The 22,707-nt window shown below is 44.9% G+C and overlaps 1 protein-coding gene across 1 annotated transcript; it reads left to right on the forward strand.

The window, feature by feature from the left end:
• The first annotated feature begins 1,549 nt into the window (after window positions 1-1,549).
• Window positions 1,550-21,586, forward strand: LOC123728304 (ladderlectin-like). Its single transcript, XM_045700343.1, has 8 exons — window positions 1,550-1,705; window positions 3,016-3,054; window positions 3,138-3,197; window positions 8,722-8,771; window positions 20,461-20,609; window positions 20,806-20,934; window positions 21,081-21,192; window positions 21,472-21,586. The coding sequence occupies exons 1-8, from the start codon at window positions 1,638-1,640 to the stop codon at window positions 21,480-21,482; spliced, it is 618 nt and encodes a 205-aa protein (XP_045556299.1). The 5' UTR covers window positions 1,550-1,637; the 3' UTR covers window positions 21,483-21,586.
• The last annotated feature ends 1,121 nt before the right edge of the window (window positions 21,587-22,707 follow it).

A 22,707-nucleotide genomic window follows, 5' to 3' on the forward strand; every position in this document is an offset into this window, starting at 1 on the left:
AGCTCTGGTCCCGGGCGTAGCTAGCTGGGTCTGGCTCGCACTAGCTCTGGTCCTGGGTGTAGCTAGCTAGGTCTGGCTCACACTAGCTCTGGTCTGCGCTATAAATTATAAGTTCATAAATGTGCATAAATCAGCATATATTACCTACCAACAATAATTGTAACTCTTGAACTGTTCAAGTTAGATACACTAAAACAACGTTCACAGGTTCAGGCTATCCTAACTTTAAATTCTTTAAAACTTGTATCAAACATAACTATATACATTACCAATCAAGTTTGGACACACCTACTCAAATCAAATCAAAACCTAGGAAGAAACCAAGAGAGGAACCAGGCTATGAGGGGTGGCCAGTCTTCTTCTGGCTGTATGAATGAATGTATACTCATTCAAGGGTTTTCCCCTGTCAAGAGTGAGCAAAGCTGTCATCAAGGCAAACTACTGGTGGCTAAGGTGGCTACTTTGAAGAATCTCAAATATAAAATATATTTGTTTAATTACTACATGATTCCATATGTGTTATTTCATAGTTTTGATGTCTTCACTACTATTCTACAAAGAAGATAATAGTAAAAATAAAAAATGTACCTGGAATGAGTAGGTCTGTCCAAATGGTTTGATTGGTACTGTATATGTGCATACATTTCCATGAAATAACTCACCAGCAGGAAGTCTTAAACTGTTCAAGCTAGAAACACCGAAACAGCTTTCATATGTTCCGGCTATTTTAACTTTTCATCTACCTACTTTTTCAACTATAGCCAGTCACCAGAATTACTACTGCAGACACTAATACTACTATAATGTTAATCTACCTACCTTTTCAACTATAACCAGTCACCAGCATTAATACTGCAGACACAAAACCAAACATACTTAAAACTGCTTCGCTTTAAATAGTTATTTAAAACATTTTAAAAACTTCTACCATTACCACGAAATACTTTTAGAGTTAAAGCAAGTCTCATAAATTGTACCTCATGTACATTTTACCATCTATTTACTTATTATTATTATTACTGCTGTTGAACAAATGTCCAAAAGGTTTTTGTCTTTGAGAAGTTAGGAGGGATGTGATGTTCATGTTAAATGGGTGTCTGCCCCCTTTAAGAGCCCCTGAGACTGGGATAAGGGAGAGATGACCAGATAGAGAAACCTGTATTTGCAACAAAGGACAAATAACGACTTTACTACTACGCCAAGGTTTATATAATTTATATTACTTGTTGCAATCCATGGAGCATTGCTTTTTATGCTATGTATATTATGTATTATGTATTTGTTGTGTTTTTCCTGTTTGGTCCCGAGATAATCATTACATTATGCTAAATATGAGGTTTTGACTTTTTTATTTTTTGACTCACTTTCTTATTTGGATGGATACTACATGTACAAGTGGTTAGGGTTGGTTGGTAAAGGACTCTATTTTCAGGTTATTTCTGGTTTGGGTGTGGGTTACCGTGGTGATGTGTGTATATGTCCATGGAGGTACAGTTCAAAGGACTGAGGCTCCTCCTCCTCATTTGACTAGGCGTGCTGATTAGATCCACTAGTTTCATTTGAGATATCTTCATTTGATTGGACATTGCTTCTAGTGTAGCATAAGCTAAATATTTGCTGTCACTATTGGAGGAACAATGCGTTTCAGTTCAAATGTAAAGCAGTTTGTTCTCCTTATCATTGTTGGAATCTTCTTGCTTCTGGGGTATGTGTTTTTCTATATTTTATGTAATTACTATGCATGTGCTATGTGTGTATGTAAATGGTGTTATTTTGGAACAGCTAAATCTGTACTAAATAAATTGAAGTTGAATTAAAGTGATGTTATAGTACAATTTCATGTCAACTAAGTGTACTGAGTAAAGTATACTGACCCACCTAAAAGTGTTTGTAATACCCACCTTATCTACCCACCTTAAACTGTACTTGAAAGATTTTATTTGAGTGTTCTCTATATACAGTCGGTGAATTTGTAGTGGCACTGAAAGATAATTGCAAATAGTAATGTTGCTAGCATATCCCATGTATACTAAAGGTGCACTTTATCTAGCTTTGGTGTACTATGTCAGTATACTTTTCATGGTTGTATTTTTATATACTATGCATGTATTTAATGTTACTTAAATGGTGTTACTTTGGGACACCTACATTTAAAGTAGAATTCAAGTAGTGTTTTTGTACTATTTCATGTCAACTAAGTGTACTTTGCGTGCTAATTTGTCCCACCTTAAAGTATACTTGCAATACCCACCTCATAGAGGATCTGAACCAGAAAAACAACTTCACTGGTTGAAATCATCCTGTGGCATCAATATTAGTCAAACATTGATTCAAGGGCCAAAGTTGACTACAAAGTGTAAATAGCATAATTCTGGTCTTAAAATAAAGATATATCTTCCAAAGATTTGCAATATTTAGGGAAAACTATGATGTTCCTAAATCCTTGGATATTTTAGGGTTTAAATTTTCAATCATGGCCAGTCTTGCCCACTAACAAGGGGCGGTAACAACTAGGGAGAATTGTCATGCACAGAGAAACAGCTAAGTGCATTCAATCCAATCACTCCCTTTCAGAGTGTGCTCCTAATCTCAACTCGTTACCTGTATAAAAGACACCTGGGAGCCAGAAATCTTTCTGATTGAGAGGGGGTCAAATACTTATTTCCCTCATTAAAATGCAAATCAATTTATAACATTTTTGACATGCGTTTTTCTGGATTTATTTGTTATTCTGTCTCTCACTGTTCAAATAAACCTACCATTAAAATTATAGACTGATCATTTCTTTGTCAGTGGGCAAACGTACAAAATCAGCAGGGGATCAAATACTTTTTTCCCCTCACTGTATCTGACAAAGGTATTGATGTGAGTTTCTGTTCCTTTCTACACATTATTTTCACCGTATCAATTGTGGCAGGTAATATCAGTCTCTGTAATAGCGTGTGGTTTCATAGCATAGTGGGCTGAAATGTTTTCATGACAGACTTGAACTGATTCTCTCCTCTCTCCCCAAAGGTATGTGGTCTTCAACCACTTCAATGAAAGGCAAAACATGTAAGCTTAAGTTTCTGTTAATTTATTACACCCTAATGAAGCTATAATGTGATATGGATTTTCTGATTGATTCTTATTCACAGGGTTTGGTTTGACACTTCCAAAATACATATCCCAGTTGATGAGGACCAGAGGAACACCAGGTTAGTTGATATAAACTGAGAAATTCTGGCAACAAGTCATGGTACTTGATACTTTTAATAAACACTCCTTTCTATTTCCTTAATGTTACCCGTTAGATCATTTTCAGAGATGACATCACTTCTATGGGCTAGGTGGGACGGTAGCGTCCCACCTGCGGGATACAGCCAGTGAAATATCAGGGCGGCAAATTGAAAAACAACAAAATGTCATTCAGCTTTCTCAAACATACGACTATTTTAAACCATTTTAAAGATACACGTCTCCTTGATGTAACCACATTGTCCGATTTTAAAAAGGCTTTACAGCGAAAGCAAAACATTAGATTATGTTAGGAGAGTACATAGACAAAAATAATCACACAGCCATTTTCCAAGCAAGGACATGTGTCAATAAAACCCAAAACACAGCTAAATGAAACACTAACCTTTGACGATCTTCATCAGATGACACTCCTAGGACATTATGTTACACAATACATGTATGTTTTGTTCCATAAAGTTAATATTTATATCCAAAAACAGCATTTTACATTGGCGCCTGACGTTCAGAAAATATTTTGCCTCCAATACTGCCGGTGAATCAGCACAGCAATTTACAAAAATTCTCATCATAAACGTTGATAAAATATTAAACTGTTATTCAAAGAATTATAGATGAACATCTCCTTTATGCAACCGCTGTGACAGATTTCAAAAAGGCTTCACGGGGAAAGCACACTTTGCAATAATCTGAGTACTGCGCTCAGAAAAATACACCAGGCTATACAGATACCCGCCATTTTGGAGTCATTTAAAATCATAAATAGCATTAGAAATATTCACTTACCTTTGATCTTCATCAGAAGGCACTTCCAGGAATCCCAGGTCCACAATAAATGTTGTTTTGTTCGATAAAGTCCATAATTTATGTCCAAATAACTCCTTGTTGTTTGTGCGTTCAGTAAGCTAATCCAAATGTAGGAAGCGCACAGAAAATTTCACAACAAAAAGTTATATTTACGTTCGTTGAAACATGTCAAACGTTGTAAAACATCAATCTTTAGGGCCTTTTTAACCTGTTAGGGCTAGGGGGCAGTATTGACACGGCTGGATAAAAAAACGTACCCGATTTAATCTGGTTACTACTCCTGCCCAGTAACTAGAATGTGCATATAATTATTGGCTTTGGATAGAAAACACTCCAAAGTTTCTAAAACTGTTTGAATGGTGTCTGTGAGTATAACAGAACTCAAATGGCAGGTCAAAACCTGAGAGATTCCTTTACAGGAAGTGGCCTGTCTGACCATTTATTGTCTTTCTTTGACATCTCATTCCATTACAAAGGATCTCTGCGGTAACGTGACACTTCCCACGGCTCCAATAGGCTCTCAGAGCCCGGAAAAACCTGAATGTCGTCATTCCAGCCCCAGGCTGAAACACATTATCGCCTTTCTCAAGTGGCCGATCAAGGGACTGTGGGCTTAGGAGCGTGCACTGGCCGCCCCCGTCTTTGTGTTTTTTCCTCTGTTTGCCGAAAAGGAGATTCCCGGTCTGAATATTATCGCTTTTTTACGAGATAAATTGCATAAAAATTGATTTTAAACAGCGGTTGACATGCTTCGAAGTACGGTAATGGAATATTTAGATTTTTTTGTCACGAAATGCGCCATGCGCACGACCCGGATTTACCATTTCGGATAGTTTCTGGAACGCACGAACAAAACGCCGCTATTCGGATATAACGATGGATTATTTTGGACCAAACCAACATTTGCTATTGAAGTAGAAGTCCTGGGAGTGCATTCTGACGAAGACAACAAAAGGTAATCAAACTTTTGTAATAGTAAATCTGATTTTGGTGAAGGCTAAACTTGCCGGGTGTCTAAATAGCTAGCCCGTGATGGCTGGGCTATGTACTTAGAATATTGCAAAATGTGCTTTCACAAAAAGCTATTTCAAAATCGGACATATCGAGTGCATAGAGGAGTTCTGTATCTATAATACTTAAAATAATTGTTATGCTTTTTGTGAACGTTTATCGTGAGTAATTTAGTAAATTGTTAGTAAATTCCCCGGAAGTTTGCGGGGGTATGCTAGTTCTGAACGTCACATGCTAATGTAAAAAGCTGTTTTTTGATATAAATATGAACTTGATTGAACAAAACATGCATGTATTGTATAACATAATGTCCTAGGGTTGTCATCTGATGAAGATCATCAAAGGTTAGTGCTGCATTTAGCTGTCTTCTGGGTTTTTGTGACATTATATGCTAGCTTGAAAAATGGGTGTCTGATTATTTCTGGCTGGGTACTCTGCTGACATAATCTAATGTTTTGCTTTCGTTGTAAAGCCTTTTGAAATCGGACAGTGTGGTTAGATTAACGAGAGTCTTGTCTTTAAAATGCTGTAAAATAGTCATATGTTTGAGAAATTGAAGTAATAGGATTTTTAAGGTATTTGAAAATCGCACCACTGGATTACACTGGCTGTTACGTAGGTGGGACGATTACGTCCCGCCTAGCCCATAGAGGTTAACTTAGAACTTCAATAATATTCCAACCGGACGATTCCAGTGTCTTGAAAAACGTTTTGGAACACAGCTACCTCCTCACGTGAATGAGCGTAATTGTGGCCTGTCATTCTCTCGGTCATCAGACTCCAGGAGGTCTTGATCGCTCTCTGTTGACTGCAAAAGCCTGAAACACGTTCTAAAGACTGTTGACATCTAGTGGAAGCCTTAGGAAGTGCAAACTGAACCCTAAGTCACTGTATACTGAATAGGCCCAGTCTTGAAAAACTACAATCCACTTCCTGGTTGGATTTTTTTCCAGGTTTTTGCCTGCCATATGAGTTCTGTTATACTCACAGACACCATTCAAACAGTATTAGAAACTTCAGAGTGTTTTCTATCCAAATCTACTAATAATATGCATATTCTAGTCTCTGAGCCAGAGTAGTAACCTGTTTTAAATTGGGTACGTTTTTTCATCCGGCCGTGAAAATACTGCCCCCTAGCCCAGACAGGATAACAGAGATGTACTGTACACAGTTACTAATGGTGAGCACCAATAAGGATGTGAACAAGTCACATTGTGACATTGGTTCATCGTTGCTGTTACCCTACACTATTATGAAAGAGAGCATACATGACTGTTCCTGGAGGAACAAACCATCTCATAGGCCTTCAACGTAGCATACTTAACGGCCTGCTGATGGGCCATCAACAAGCTTCCCATTGCTTTCAAACTGGTTCAGAGGTTCAACTGGATAAAACCAACAAATTATAGTCCCACTAAGAGCAAACCAACAACCATTAGCTTTGGTTCCAACAAACCCAGACCCATCGGAAAATCCCAACCCCATGACCCAACTAGCAATTTGGATCAGTCTGTTGTTATCACAATGGCATGCATAAAAAAGGGGCATTTTCTTACAGTTTGTTTTGCTATAGTGAAATCAAGGTTTGATTATTTGTTCCATAGTATTTTTCCATTTGGTTTGGTTGTTTTCACATTGTGAAAAAATGGTTTAACAAACTACAATACTTAATCAAAACCATATGTGTGTATCGGACGTCACACTACTTGCTTAGTGAGTACCAGTTCTTCCTGACTTGGCTCACACTTGGAGCCTGTTGGACGTACTACCAAATTCTTTAAAACAACATTGGAGGCGGCTTATGTTAGAGAAATGAACATTCAATTCTCTGGCAGTAGCTCTGGTGGAGTCAGCATGCCAATTGCACACTCCCTCAAAACATGAGACATCTGTAGCATTGTGTTGTGTGACAAAACTACACATTTTAGAGTGGCCTTTTATTGTCCCCAGCAGAAGGTGCACCTGTGTAATGATCTTTAATCAGCTTCTTGATATGACACACCTGTCAGGTGGATGGATATCTTGGCAAATGACAAATGCTCACCAACAGGGATGTAAACACATTTGTGCACAACATTTGAGAGAAATAACATTTCTGAGATGTTTTATTTCAGCTCATGAAACATGGGACCAACACTTTACATGCCGTGCGTTTACTCACTGAGTGTACAAAACATTAAGGACACTGTCTTTCCATAACAGACTGACCAGGTGAATCCAGGTGAAAGCTATGATCCCTTACTGATGTCACTTACTAAATCCACTTCAATCAGTGTAGATGAAGGGGAGGAGACAGGTTAAAGAAGGATTTATGACTCGAGAGAATTGAGACATGGATTGCATATGTGTGCCATTCAAAGGGTGAATGGAAAAAACAAAAGATTTAAGTGTCTTTGAACGGGGTTTGGTAGTAGGTGAGAGGCTCATCGGTTTGTGTCAAGAATTGCAACGTTGCTGGGTTTTTCATGCTCAACAGTTTCCAATGTGTATTAAGGTTAAACCATCATGTATTGGTTCTCTCATTGTGTCTGTGAGTAGGCTATCCATGAACTATCCATTAACAATTATGTTTGTTGAAATAAAGTTATGCCGACAGAAAATTCCCAGTTGTCCAAATGGGAAATCAGCATGCAGTTGTCTGGACTTCACAAAGCCATGGAAGTGAACAGACAATGAAACATTGACGCAGTTGCAATGTTATTCCCAATGGATTGGCTGAGTTGCAGAAAACATAGGACTCTTCTTCCTGGTGGCAAAACAAATTAACCTTCTGCACGTGTGTGGGGATTCTCTACTTTATAATATTTTTCTCCCTCTGCTGCCGCTTCCCCCCTCCTGTGTGTGTGGAAGTTGGGAGAGTTAGCTAAGTGTTCAGGATGGATATTGTTTTATAATTTTTCAGATACAATGTTATTACTATTATAATTCTCATAAAGGCTGCTATTCTACTTGGAATGAAAAAGAAACCTAGGAGCGAAACATTTGGCAACGACAGGCTTTGCTCTTGTCTCTGTGACATCATTTGTTTTAGCTCTATGGAAGAGGCTTCCGATTCGCTAGCAGGTTATTCATAAAACCAATATGATATATAAATTGGATATTCATAAAATCGATATGATATCGATATCAGCTTGAAAGAAATGTAGCTGACATCGATATAGAGTTTCCATATCGGTGCCCATCATTAATAATCAAATCAAATGTTATTGGTCACATACACTTATTTAGCAGACGTTATTACGGGTGTAGCAAAATGCTTGTGTTCCTAGCTCCAACAGTGCAGTAATATCTAACAATTCACAACAATACACACACATTAAAAGTAAAAGAATGGAATGAAGAAATATATGAATATTATAATTATTGTTGTTGGAGTGGCATTGACAAAAATACAGTCGAATAGAATACAGTATATACATATGAGATGAGTAAAGCAGTATGTAAACATTATTAAAGTGGCCAGTGATTCCATGTTTATAGGGCAGCGCCTCTAAGGTACATGGTTGAGTAACCGGGTGGTAGTTGGCTAGTGATGGCTATTTAACAGTCTGATGGTCTATGTAGCTGGGATAGATAATAGTTACAATAGATACAGTATGTGTATTATGTATCCTGTACAGCCATAGTTGTCATTAATCATTTTACTATGTCTTTCTATTTATACAGCCTGAGCCCATATTCAGGAGCAGAGTACAGAACATCGTCTCTCCGGAAAGGTGTGTATCAGTGGCAGTCTCTATGGGGGTGCCAAGGGGTTCAATTCTCGGGCCGACTCTCTTCTCTGTATACATCAATGATGTCGCGCTTGCTGCTGGTGATTCTCTGATCCACCTCTACGCAGACGACACCATTCTGTATACTTCTGGCCCTTCTTTGGACACTGTGTTAACAACCCTCCAGACGAGCTTCAATGCCATACAACACTCCTTCCGTGGCCTCCAACTGCTCTTAAATGCAAGTAAAACTAAATGCATGCTCTTCAACTGATCGCTGCCCGCACCAGCCCGCCCATCCAGCATCACTATTCTGGACGGTTCTGACTTAGAGTATGTGGACAACTACAAATACCTAGGTGTCTGGTTAGACTGTAAACTCTCCTTCCAGACTCACATTAAACATCTCCAATCCAAAATTAAATCTAGAATCAGCTTCCTATTTCACAACAAAGCCTCGTTCACTCATGCTGCCAAACATGCCCTTGTAAAACTTACCATCCTACCGATCCTCGACTTTGGCGATGTCATTTACAAAATAGCCTCCAACACTCTACTCAACAAACTGGACGCAGTCTATCACAGTGCCATCCGTTTTATCACCAAAGCCCCATATACTACCCACCACTGCGACCTGTACGCTTTCGTTGGCTGGCCCTCGCTTCATGCTCGTTGCCAAACCCACTGGCTCCAGGTCATCTACAAGTCTCTGCTAGGTAAAGTCCCCCCTTATCTCAGCTCACTGGTCACCATAGCAGCACCCACCCGTAGCACGCGCTCCAGCAGGTATATCTCACTGGTCACCCCAAAGCCAATTCTTCCTTTGGCCGCCTCTTTCCTCCTTCCAGTTTTCTGCTGCCAATGTCTGGAATGAGCTGCAAAAATCACTAAAGCTGGAGACTCTTATCTCCCTCACTAGCTTTAAGCACCAGCTGTCAGAGCAGCTCACAGATCACTGCACCTGTACATAGCCCATTTGTAAATAGCCCATCCAACTACCTCATCCCCATACTGTATTTATGTATATATCTTGCTCCTTTGCACCCCGGTATCTCTACTTGCACATTCATCTTCTGCACATTCATCCATTCCAGTGTTTAATTGCTATATTGTATTTACTTCACCACCATGGCCTAACATTGCCTTACCTCCCTTATCTCACCTCATTTGCACATGCTGTATATAGACTTTTTTCTACTGTATTATTGATTGTATGTTTGTTTATTCCATGTGTAACTCTGTGTTGTTGTATGTGTCAAAATGCTTTGCTTTATCTTGGCCAGGTCGCAGTTGCATATGAGAACTTGTTCTCAACTAGCCTACCTGGTTAAATAAAGGTGAAATAAATAAAATCAGTATTTTACTGTGCCGTCGTTCACTATTTGGCTGGCTACCCAAACGCCATGCTCTTGGCCAAACGCTACGCCACGCCCATGGACGCTAGTTTCTTCATCGCAATGCGTCTGACTCTGAGTAGGTCAGTGACGATTTCCAGAACAAAAACACATTTGAACTTTTTTTAAATTAGTGGAATTTCCATGTAGTTTTTTAATCTACGTGGTTTCATCATGGATATAAACATGAGGTTTGTGGATAATTGATTTGGGGGTTGGTAATTAGGTAGTGGTGTGTCCTCCAGTGGCTGTGGGATTTAGTTAATTAAGACTAAATTAGAGGTTGTCTGTGATTGATGTCTGTTTACAACAGATTATGTAATGTCAGGTAAAACATTACACAGGTTGTCGTGATCTCTCACCGCAGATATCAAATTACACATGTAATGTTTGTATTATTATTAAACCAGATTTTGTATAGATCATTGAATATCTATTGCACATATGAACATAATGATATCCCCTGATGTTGCAGACATCTGATTTGTAAGACTATGTTCGTGATGGAAAATGTCTGATGAGCAATGATACATCACAAAACACAATCCATTCTCATTGTGGTCAGTGTAGATTACATTAGCAACTTAGTCCAGTCACTGATCAATTGACAAGTCTTGATAATGCTACATGGCTACCTGCTACCAGCATGTAAATATATCACATTATCCCCCAAAGTGTTGGAGAAAAGTTGCAGAGGGCATGGAGTTGGGAGGGAGGATGGGATACTTTTCACTCATTGGGTACTGTCGTGTCTTTGGCTATGCTGGATTAAGTGATATGACATGCTATTCTATAAAATATTTTCTCTGTAATTAATATTACCTGATTAAGCTAATCGGGTAAATGTTATTAACTAGAAAGTCAGGGCACCAAGAAAGAGTGTTTATAGAGCTGTTATCTTCCAAATAAACTTTTAAAGACCTAGTAATATTTTACATCAATAGCAGTCAATATTAATCGCCACCTTATTTCAGTCTCATCTGAAAGTTGTAAATTCTTGGTTATCTTCACAAACCCTGGCTAACAAGTTGAATCAGCAATACAAAATTGGGTTTATTTATTTATTTACTAAATACCTAACTAATCACACAGAATTACATATACACAGAATGCAAAAGTATGTCATACAGAAAACGTCCTTGGTGGACGGAACCTGTATGACGGCTTGTTACACAAAGAGAGGGGGTTGGGCTTGAATGAAAGAGCGGGAAGACTGAGGAACAAAGGGAAAAGCTAAGCTTTCGTAAATACAGTATCTTATGCATTCTAACTTACTGCCCATTTGGAAAAGGGAAATGCAATAAATATTTACTCTGAGCTGCGCTTCGGTAGGTTGGTTGTAGATGCTGGTCATGTTGGCCAACAGAGATCTTCCTGTCCTCGGAAGAATGTCTCTGGTGGTAAATTGGATACGTCGTAGTATCGTCGTTGTGTGTTAGACTGGATACGTCGTCCGTCCTTTCCCTAGCCCACGTGTACAGCTGCTGTTGCTAACTCAATGGCTAGGTCTCACTTCTTTAGTGAATAAGAGTTCAAAGTTCATACCATTCACAACCAAAGCTCACACTGAGGTTGGCTTAGTTCTGTAGTTGACGTGTTAGTCCTTTCAAACGTATGGACCGTCATCCTATCGTCCTCGGAACAGAAGGTTACATTTTTGTCAAGGGCTTATATAGTGGAGGGAGAGAAGGGTGTGTTTCATAGTTTATAACCCATGTCTCTTCACAGGGGCGAGCCACTGATTGAGCAGGGCTCTAACCTTATGAAAACCCAATTCTCTCATTTGGAAGCTAAAATTACATTTAATCTTTTCACAAATAGCTTCATATTCAAACATTTTAAATTGCACAACAATTCCATGTGAATCTGATAACTAGAATGTGTAGACTTTCCCAGATACAGTTTATGTCGTCCTGTCATCAGTCATAATGTCTCAGATGACAACCGAACTGACATCATATTCATTAAGTACCAACGCATATTTACAACTGGTTCTATTACCAAAATATGGTTCCCTTTCCCCCACTTGTTTGATGTTCCCAGACTCTCTATGTTTAACAAATGCTATTCAAGAGTCCTTCAGTAGAGTTAGAGAGAGAGGGAAGGGAGAAAGGTATTTATAAACCTTACCCACAGGCCAACGTCATGACAGTACAATAGATCCCACCTCTCCCCCAACACAAGGACACAGACCAACTACAAATGCCATCTCCACCCAGAAACTGCCAGCCCAGACCCAACCCCTTCCCCAACAAAAGGAAACAGACAGTTAATGATTCCACCAGACCAGCCATCAAACCCAAGATTCCAATCTCAATCAGACAAAATCCATTTATCAACATGCAAAACAGACAGAGACGCATACAAAGCTCTCCTCACTCTCCATTTGGAAATGTTGTCCACGACAGTGACGGATGGTGGTGCCCCCTCCTCGGCCGGGCGGAGCTCGGGCGGTCATTGTCGCCGGGCTACTAGCTACCATCGATCCCTTTTTGTTTCACTTTCGTTTGGTTAGGTCTAGGTAAGCACGCACCTGTTTTGGGTTAGTCATTAGTAAGGGGGGTTATTTAGGTTAGCGTGGGATGTATGTGGTTGTACTGTGATTGTGTTGCTTGTCCAGGTTTTTTTGTGTTCGAAAAGAACGTGTACTGAGTTTTCCCTTCTGCCAGTGGTTTATTTTGTTTGTGTACACCACCGCAGAATCTTTCAGGGCTGCGCCCCTATACTTTGTCGACCACGTACAGCTCTTCCAATAAAGAAGTGTGGTCACGAACTCTCTCTGTCTCCTGCGCCTGACTCTACCTCTCCTGTTCCTCGAGCCAGCCCGTGACAGAAATCACGTACCCAAACTTAATGGAGTCAGCAGGAGCTTCAGCGCCAGCCATGTCCATGGAGGAAACCGTAGACCAACACTCCACCCTGCTCCACCGGCTGGGGAACGCCATGGATCAGGTGTTGGCGCGCCTGGAGAGCTGGGACCGACGCGCTCTCGGCCCCCTGAACGCGGCAGGCCAACAGCCTGCGCCTCACCAGCACCCACAGCACCCAGTACCAGTGGGGTGAAACTCGCTCCCCCCAGGGAGTACGATGGAACGGCCGCTGGGTGTAAGGGCTTCTTACTCCAGTTGGAGTTATACCTGGCGACCGTTCGTCCCTCTCCCTCGGGGAGAGAGCGTCCAGCGTCCTCGTCTCCTGCCTCACGGGTAAGGCCCTGGAATGGGCAAACGCCGTGTGGGACAGTCCGGACTCAGCCAGGGACAACTACCCAGAGTTCACGGCTGTTTCACCTGAGGCAGGAGACGAGGAGCGCGCAAGATTTCGCTCTCGAGTTCCGGACCCTGGCCGCGGGAGCAGGGGTGGAATGAGAGGGCCCTTATAGATCACTACCGTTGTAGTTTGAGGGAGGACGTCCGCCGGGAATTAGCCTGTCGGGACACGACCCACACACTGGACCAACTGGTGGATCTGTCCATCTGACTGGACAACCTGCTGGCCGCCCGCGGACGTCCGACCCGGGCCCTGCTCATTCCACCCTCCAGCCCTCCTGCTCCCACGCCTATGGAGATAGGGGGGCAGCAGCCAGAAGACTGGAGGGGGAGGTCGCTCCTGCACCTCATGTGGTCGCAGAGGGCACACTGTGGACCGGTGCTGGGAGACTCCCCTAGGAGTCCAGAAGGCAGGCAGAGCGCTCCTTTGACACCTCAGGTGAGTCAGCACCAGCCTCACCCAGACCCCCTGTCCGTCACATGTATGTGTCAGTTTCGTTTCCTGGTTTCTCCCCTCACTCCCGGTTTAAGGCGCTAGTCGATTCAGGCGCAGCAGGGAGTTTTATGGACCGTGGGGTCGCGGCTAAGTTAGGGGATTCCCCTGGTCCAGTTGGACCAACCCTTCCCGTGCACGCCCTAGACAGTCGACCACTAGGGTCAGGGGCTGGTCAGGGAGGTCACTGTGCCTCTGGTTATGGTAATGCGGGGGGTCATGAGGAGCGGATTAGTCTTTTCCTCATCGATTCCCCCAGCATTTCCAGTGGTTCTAGGGATTCCCTGGCTAGCCACTCACAACCCTAAGATTTCGTGGGGACAGAGGGGCTCTTAAGTGGTGGTCAAATGAGTGCTCGGGCAGGTGCATAGGAGTTTCCATCGGTGCGACTACGGTGGAGAGTCCAACCAAGTCTCCACCGTGCACATTCCCCTCAGAGTATGCCGATTTGGCTATCGCCTTCAGTAAAACGATTGCGACCCAATTACCACCTCATCGACGAGGAGACTCCAGGTGGGCGCTGCCCTTCCTCGTAGTCACGTTTATCCCCTGTCTCAGGAGGAAACAGCGGCTATGGAGACATACGTCACTGAGTCCTTGAGGCAGGGATACATTCGGCCATCTCACTCACCCGTCTCCTTGAGCTTCTTTTTCGTGAAGAAGAAGGAGGGAGGTCTGCGCCCGTGCATTGACTATAGAGGTCTAAATGCCATCACAGTGGGTTTCAGTTACCCACTACCTCTCATCGGCCTCGGCGATGGAGTCATTTCACGGGCGCGCTTCATCACGAAATTGGATCTCAGGAGCGCATATAATCTGGTGCCTATCCGAGGAGGGGACGAGTGGAAAACGGCATTTAGTACCACATCTGGCCATTATGAGTACCTCGTCATGCCGTATGGGTTAAAGAATGCTCCCACAGTCTTTCAATCCTTTGTGGACGAGATTCTCCAGGGCCTGCTCGGTCAGGGTGTAGTGGTGTACATCGATGACATTCTGGTCTACTCCGCTACACGCGCCGAGCATGTGTCTCTGATGCGTAAAGTGCTTGGGCGACTGGTGGAGCATGACCCTATACGTCAAGGCTGAGAAATGTGAGTTTTCCAAACCAGCCGTCTCTTTCTTGGGGTATCGCATTTCCTCATCAGGGGTAGTGATGGAATGTGACCGCGTCTCAGCCGTGCGTAATTGGCCGACTCCCACCACGGTGAAGGAGGTGCAGCGGTTTTTGGGATTTGCCAATTACTAAGGTTTATCCGGGGCTTTGGGCAGGTGGCGGCTCCCATTACCTCACTGTTGAAGGGGGCCCGGTGCGGTTGCAGTGGTCCGCGGAGGCGGACAGGGCCTTTAGTCGTCTGAAGGTTTTGTTCACCGACGCTCCGGTGCTGGCGCACCGGACCCCTCTTTGCCCTTCATAGTGGAGGTGGACGCGTCCGAGGCTGGGGTAGGAGCCGTGCTGTCCCAGCGCTCGGGCGCCCCCAAAGCTCCGCCCCTGCGCCTTCTTCTCTAGGAAGTTGAGTCCGGCGGAGCGTAACTGTGATGTGGGGACAGGGAGCTGTTGGCTGTGGTCAAAGCCCTGAAGGTGTGGAGACATTGGCTTGAGGGGGCACGTCACCCTTTTCTCATCTGGACTGACCACCGCAATCTGGAGTACATCCGGGCGGCGAGGAGACTGAACCCGCGTCAAGCCAGGTGGGCGATGTTCTTTACGAGATTTCGGTTTAACATCTCGTATATCCCAGGTTCCCGGAACACTAAGGCCGACGCACTGTCTCGTCTCCATGACGCCGAGAACGGTCCACCGATCCCACGCCCATACTTCCAGCCTCCTGCCTGGTGGCACCGGTGGTCTGGGAGGTGGACGCGGACATCGAGCGGGCGTTACGGACGGAGCCTACTCCTCCGCGAGTGTCCAGTGGGTCGTAAAGTACGTTCCGCTCGATGTTCGCGATCGGCTGATTCGGTGGGCTTACACGCTTCCTCCTCGGGTCACCCAGGGGTTGAGCGGACAGTGCGTGGTCTTAGTGGGAGATACTGGTGGCCCACCTTGGTGAGGGACGTGAGGCACTATGTCTCCTCCTGTTCGGTGTGCGCTCAGAGTAAGGCTCCCAGGCACCTGCCTAGAGGGAAATTACAACCCCTCCCGGTTCCACAACGACCATGGTCCCACCTGGCGGTGGATTTCTTGACCGATCTCCCGCCGTCTCAGGGCAACACTACGATCCTGGTCGTTGTGGACCGGTTTTCTAAGTCCTGCCGTCTGCTTCCGTTACCCGGTCTTCCTACGGCCCTGCAGACTGCGGAAGCCTTATTCACCCACGTCTTCCGGCACTACGGGGTGCCCAAGGATATCGTCTCAGATCAAGGCCCCCAGTTCACGTCCCGAGTGTGGCGGGCGTTTATGGAGAGCGACTGGGGGTTTCGGTCAGTCTGACCTCGGGGTTTCACCCCGAAAGTAATGGGCAGGTGGAAAGGGTAAACCAGGAGGTGGGCAGGTTCCTGCGGTCCTACTGTCAGGACCGGCCAGGGAGTGGGCAAGGTTCGTGCCATGGGCCGAAATGGCTCAGAGCTCTTTGCGCCACTCCTCCACCAACATATCACCATTCCAATGTGTGTTGGGTTATCAGCCGGTCCTGGGGCCATGGCATCAGAGCCAGACGGAGGCCCCTGCGGTGGAGGAATGGGTTCAGCGCTCAAGGGAGACCTGGAACGCTGTGCAGGAATCCCTGGAATGAACCAGGGAGCGACAAAAGCGAGCGCTGACCGGCACCGCAGCGAGGCCCCCCGTGTTCACCCCAGGGGAGAGAGTCTGGCTCTCGACCCGAACCTGCCCCTCCGCCTGCCCTGCCGGAAGCTGGGTCCGGGCGGTTTTGTGGGGCCATTTAAAGTCCTGAGGAGAATAAACGAGGTGTGTTACAGATTACAACTTCCTTCTTATTATCGCATTAACCCCTCGTTTCATGTGTCTCTCCTCAGGCCGGTGGTAGCTGGTCCGCTGCAGGAAAATGAGGTACGGAGGTCCCTCCACCCCCCCTGGACATCGGGGGCCCCCGGCGTACACAGTCCGGTCCATCTTGGACTCCAGACGCCGGGCGAGGGCCTGCAGTACCTCGTGGACTGGGAGGGGTGCGCCCCGGAGGAGAGGTGCTGGGTACCGGTGGAGGACATACTGGACCCAGCGCTCATCCGGGAGTTCCACAGCCTCCATCTGGATTGCCCTGCGCCCGCTCTCCGGGCGTCCTCGAGGCCGGCGTCGGCGCGCTGCGGGAGCCGCGGCGTCGGGGGGGAGTACTGTCACGACAGTGACGGATGGTGGTGCCCCTCCTCGGCGGGCGAGCTCGGGCGGTCATCGTCGCCGGCCTACTAGCTACCATCGATCCCTTTTTGTTTCACTTTCGTTTGGTTAGGTCTAGGTAGGCACGCACCTGTTTTGGGTTAGTCATTAGTAAGGGGGGTTATTTAGGTTAGCGTAGGATGTATGTGGTTGTACGTGATTGTGTTGCTTGTCCGGGTTTTTTTGTGTTCGAAAAGAACGTGTACTGAGTTTTCCCTTCTGCCAGTGGTTTATTTTGTTTGTGTACACCACCGCAGAATCTTTCAGGGCTGCGCCCCTATACTTTGTCGACCACGTACAGTGCTTCCAATAAAGAAGTGTGGTCACGAACTCTCTCTGTCTCCTGCGCCTGACTCTACCTCTCCTGTTCCTCGAGCCAGCCCGTGACAAATGTGGCCATAATTCCATCCTCTTAATTCCTGTTTACAAGCAAAAACTCAAAACAGGAAGTACCAAGTGATGCGCTCAATAGGGAAGTTGTCCAATGAAGCGGACACTAAGTTTTGCACCGATTGGATTATGCATCGATGACGTAGTCCCCACAGTGATCGTACGTACACAGCCTAAAAATCCATGGATTACAGGCAACATCCACACTGAGCTAAAGGCTAGAGCTGCCACTTTCAAAGAGTGGGACACAAATCCGGACACTTATAAGAAACCCCACGAAGCCTTGCGACGAACCATCAAATAGGCCATGTGTCAATACAGAACCAAGACTGAATCCTACCACACAGGCTCTGATGCTCGTCAGATGTGGCAGGGTTTGGAAACTACTATGGATTACAAAGGGAAACCCAGCCACGAGCTGCCCAGTGACGTGAGCCTACCAGACGAGCTAAATGCCTTCTATGCCTTCTAAACACCTGCCTCTGCAACTGGATACTGGACTTTCTGACGGGCCTCCCCCCAGATGATGAGGGTAGGCAACACCACATATGCCATGCTGACCCTCAACATAGGGGCCCCTCAGGGGTGTGTGCTTAGCCCTGTCCTGTACTCCCTGTTCACCCAGGACTGCGTGGCTGCGTACGACTCCAACACCATCATTAAGTTTGCTGACGACACGACGATGAGACAGCCTAAAGAGAGAAGGTCAGAGACCTGGCAGTGTGGTGCCAGGACAATAACCTCTCACTTCAACATCAGCAAGACACAGGAAGTGATCGTAGATGACAGGAAACTGAGGATTGAGATGAACTGGCTGAGAGGAAGTGGAGCCAGGGCCTGCAGGGGGGTTAGTGGAAGAGGACTGGGGCCTTTGTGGAGTGGTGGAGGTTGAACCATCAGTGGAGGCAAACATCATCATCCTTATCTTCTCTATTTGAAATAAATAATTAAATAAAGGAATAGAAAAGGATCAATATTGTTGTAAGATACACATCATTACAGTTGACGAAACTACATATAATGTAGTAATGTAAAAGTACAAAAAATGTGTTGTTGCAGTTTTCCATCATAATAAATAAGATTGTCTGGACAGTGCTTCACACAGAGGTGTGAAACAAAACACACACACCCACACACACACACACACACACACACACACACGGAGCAATGGCCACAAGAGGGATGGCCCCCAGTTGAAAATGTAAAATATTGCACAAACAGGACACAGTAACATAGGCCTATACTAGGATGTAAGCTATACATACAGTCCAAAACACAAAACAGCAGACCACAACTATAACAAAACTACTTTACTGGGATGTAAAAGCAATTTACTAGCCTATACAATGTCAAACAGTGGGACACAGGTAGCCTAGCTTTAGAGACTGTCACGTTCGTCTTTGTAATAATGATCGGACCAAGGCGCAGCCTGAGTAGCGTTCCACATTATTTATTTGAAAGTGAAACTAAGCAAAGACAAAAACAAATAAACAATAAACTAACAATAGAGATGCTACATGCACTAACTCAAAACATAAACAATATCCCATAACCCACAGGTGGAAAAAAATGCTACTTAAGTATGATCCCCAATTAGAGACAACGATAACCAGCTGCCTCTAATTGGGAATCATACAAATCACCAAAATATAGAAAACTAAACTAGAACCCCACATAGAAAATATAAACTCGATTAACCCCCAGTCACACCCTGACCTACTCTACCATAGAAAATAAAAACTTTAAAACTCTCCAAAGTTACACAGAATATTACAAACTAATGTGCAATATATAAAATATGTAAATACTTAGGAATAATACACAGGATATAGGCTACACAGGTCAGGTCATATACTATACTGTAAATACAATACAAAAAGCAGACCACAACTATATAACTAAATACATATATTAAACTGTAGAAAGTTCAAAAAATTATTTACATATACACTACCGTTCAAAGTTTGGTGTCACCTAGAAATGTCCTTGTTTTTGAAGAAAGCAAATTCTTTTGTCCATTAAAGTAACATCAAATTGATCAGAAACACAGTGTACACATTGTTCATGTTGTAAATGACTATTGTAGCTGGAAACGGCAGATTTTTTATGGAATATCTACATAGGCGTACAGAGGCCCTTAGCAGCAACCATCACTCCTGTGTTCCTTTGGCACGTTGTGTTAGCTAATCCAAGTTTATCATTTTAAAAGGCTAATTGATCCTTAGAAAACCCTTTCGCAATTATGTTAGCACAGCTAAAAACTGTTGTTCTGATTAAAGAAGCAAGAAAACTGACCTTCTTCAGACTAGTTGAGTATCTGGAGAGTCAGCATTTGTGGGTTCGATTACAGGCTCAAAATGGCCAGAAACTAATAAGTTTCTTCTGAAACTCGTCAGTCTATTCTTGTTCTGGGAAAAGAAGACTATTCCATGCGAGAAATTGTCAAGAAACATCCGACTATGATTGATAATGTCAAAGGCCAGACTGAAGTCGAACAAAACAGCTCCCACAATCTTTTCATCATACATTTCTCCTCAGCCATTCATCAGTCAATTGTGTTTTGCGCCTGCATGTTGAATGTCATTCCCTATAAGCGTGCTGAAAATCTGTCGTAATTTTTTTTACTGTAAAATAGCATTGTATCTGGGCAAACACAACTCTAAATGCTATAAAGTATTTGAGGTGCTACTTGATCTAGCTTAGTTTGCACTTTTGGGATTATTCCATTAATTGCTTTAATGTACCAGGTAAACTAAGTCAACCACAGCTCTTTAACAGTACATACTGTCAGTGTGTGTTGTTGTTGTTGTTCCAGGGGTGGATGCTGCCTCGGGGGTGGTGAACACTACAGAGGAGGAGGTGGAAGGGGTGGACTCCCAGTCACCATGCCCAGCCGGGTGGCATCAGAATGAGCATCGCTGCTTCTCCTTCTACCCCGTCTGGGCCACCTGGGCCACTGCAGAGGTAACACTTGTAACAGAGAGAGACAATTACTAATTACTACTACTATTTCACAACTATTGATACTTCAAGACTAGCAAGCACACATTTACTTCAGAAAATATCAATTTCTAGCCTGCATTGATCTTTGCTCCCTGAGGTACTGCCTGGGCTTTTAGCTCAGCCGGGCTAACACAGTGTTCTCTGGCTGTCCCTCTAGTCATACTGCTCCCAGCACAGAGGGAACCTGGTGTCGGTTCACAGCCCTGGTCAACAGATGTTTGTCCAGGATCTGGTCAGGAGACACACATACCAGCCGGTCTGGATAGGAGGCTACGACGCAGCTCAGGTAAACTGGGTCAATAATTCATCAGTCAGTCTGTCAATCAATCTGTCAAATGTCTACAGGTTACACAGGCAAAAGCTCAACGTACTTTTCGTTTAAAAAACAATGAAGTGTTTTCAATCCATCAATCAATGTTTTTCTGTGATAAGGAGGAGGTGTGGCTGTGGAGTGACGGCTCAGCTGTTGACCGTTTTTACTGGGAGGAGGATGAGCCCAGTAACTCTGGACAGGGGGAGAACTGTATGGAGCTACACACTGGAGGTACGCACACACACACACACACACACACACACACACACACACACACACACACACACACACACTCTGAGCACATTGAAATAACTGAAGTGTGATTTGTTGTTGCCTTGACAAAAGGTGGGCAGGGCTGGAATGAGCGTGTCCTGTGGAGAGCTGAGGTTCTATGTGTGTTCTATGGAGACAAGGTAGCAGGACAACACTGTCTTGTATCTGGACATGTTCTTACAGAGACCATATTAACACTAAATTAAATTCATGTTTTTTTTTTTCATTTTCTTTTAGATCTGGTTTAGCAGCATTACCAAGTCAGAAGAAAGCACATGAGAGAGGTAGGATTGTTTTGTCCCATTGCTTAGGCTAGACAGATCTAAAAGATCAAGAAGTTTCTGATGTCTGATAGTGGTTAGTTACAGGTGCAGCTCCTTGTTGTAATGGTCGTCATGAACACAGGACCAAAAGCAGGCGGGAATATGAATGCTCATCTTTTTAATATTGAGAAAAGTGAACACTTACAAAATAAACAAAACAACGACTACACAGTTCCATAAGGAAAAGTAGCTATACAGAAAACATCTACCCACAAAACCCAAAGGAAAAACAGGCTGCCTAAGTATGACTCCCAACATAGAAACACGGATATAGAATGCCCACCCAAATCACACCCTGACCAAACCTAAATAGAGACATATAAAGGCTCTCTCAGGTCAGGGCGTGACAGTACCCCCCTCCAAAGGTGTGGACTCCGGCCGCAAAACCTGAACCTATATGGGAGGGTCTGGTTGGGCATTTCTCGCGGTGGAGGCTCTGGAGTGGGATGCAGACCCCGTTTAACTGGCTCCCCTAGAGCGTGATCTCCTGCCGCCGACCACGGACCCTCGCAGTGGGCCCCGGACTGGAGGGCGACTCTGGCTGCGCCCGGACAGGCGGGCGACTCTGGCAGCTCCGGACAGGCGGGCGACTCTGGCAGCTCCGGACAGGCGGGAGACTCTGGCAGCTCCGGACAGGCGGGCGACTCTGGCAGCTCCGGACAGGCGGGCGACTCTGGCAGCTCAGGACAGGCGGGCGACTCTGGCAGCTCCGGACAGGTGGGCGGCTCTGGCGGCTCGGACTGGCTCTGGGCGCAGGCACACGATTCACCAGGCTGGGGAGAAATGCAGGAGGCCTGGCTCTGGGCGCAGGCACAGGCACAGGACTCACCAGGCTGGGAGACATGCAGGAGGCCTGGCTCTGGGCGCAGGCACAGGACTCACCAGGCTGGGGAGACATGCAGGAGGCCTGGTTCTGGGCGCAGGCACAGGACTCACCAGGCTGGGGGAGACATGCAGGAGGCCTGGCTCTGGGAGAAGGCACAGGACTCACCAGGCTGGGGAGACATGCAGGAGGCCTGGTTCTGAGCGCAGGCACAGGACTCACCAGGCTGGGGAGACATGCAGGAGGCCTGGCTCTGGGAGAAGGCACAGGCTTCACCAGGCTGGGAGACATGCAGGAAGCCTGGCTCTGGGAGCAGGCACAGGCTTC

Source organism: Salmo salar, chromosome ssa17 (genome assembly GCF_905237065.1).
Source record: "Salmo salar chromosome ssa17, Ssal_v3.1, whole genome shotgun sequence".
NCBI classification, from domain to species: domain Eukaryota; kingdom Metazoa; phylum Chordata; class Actinopteri; order Salmoniformes; family Salmonidae; genus Salmo; species Salmo salar.

What these genes read in the sequence shown, in the direction of transcription:
- LOC123728304 (XM_045700343.1), top strand. Translation starts at nt 1,638, where the DNA reads ATGCGTTTCAGTTCAAATGTAAAGCAGTTTGTTCTCCTTATCATTGTT. An exon ending in AACATCGTCTCTCCGGAAAG is followed by an intron (nt 8,772 to 20,460) that starts GTGTGTATCAGT and finishes TTGTTGTTCCAG; the next exon opens with GGGTGGATGCTGCCTCGGGG. An exon ending in GAGGCTACGACGCAGCTCAG is followed by an intron (nt 20,935 to 21,080) that starts GTAAACTGGGTC and finishes TTCTGTGATAAG; the next exon opens with GAGGAGGTGTGGCTGTGGAG.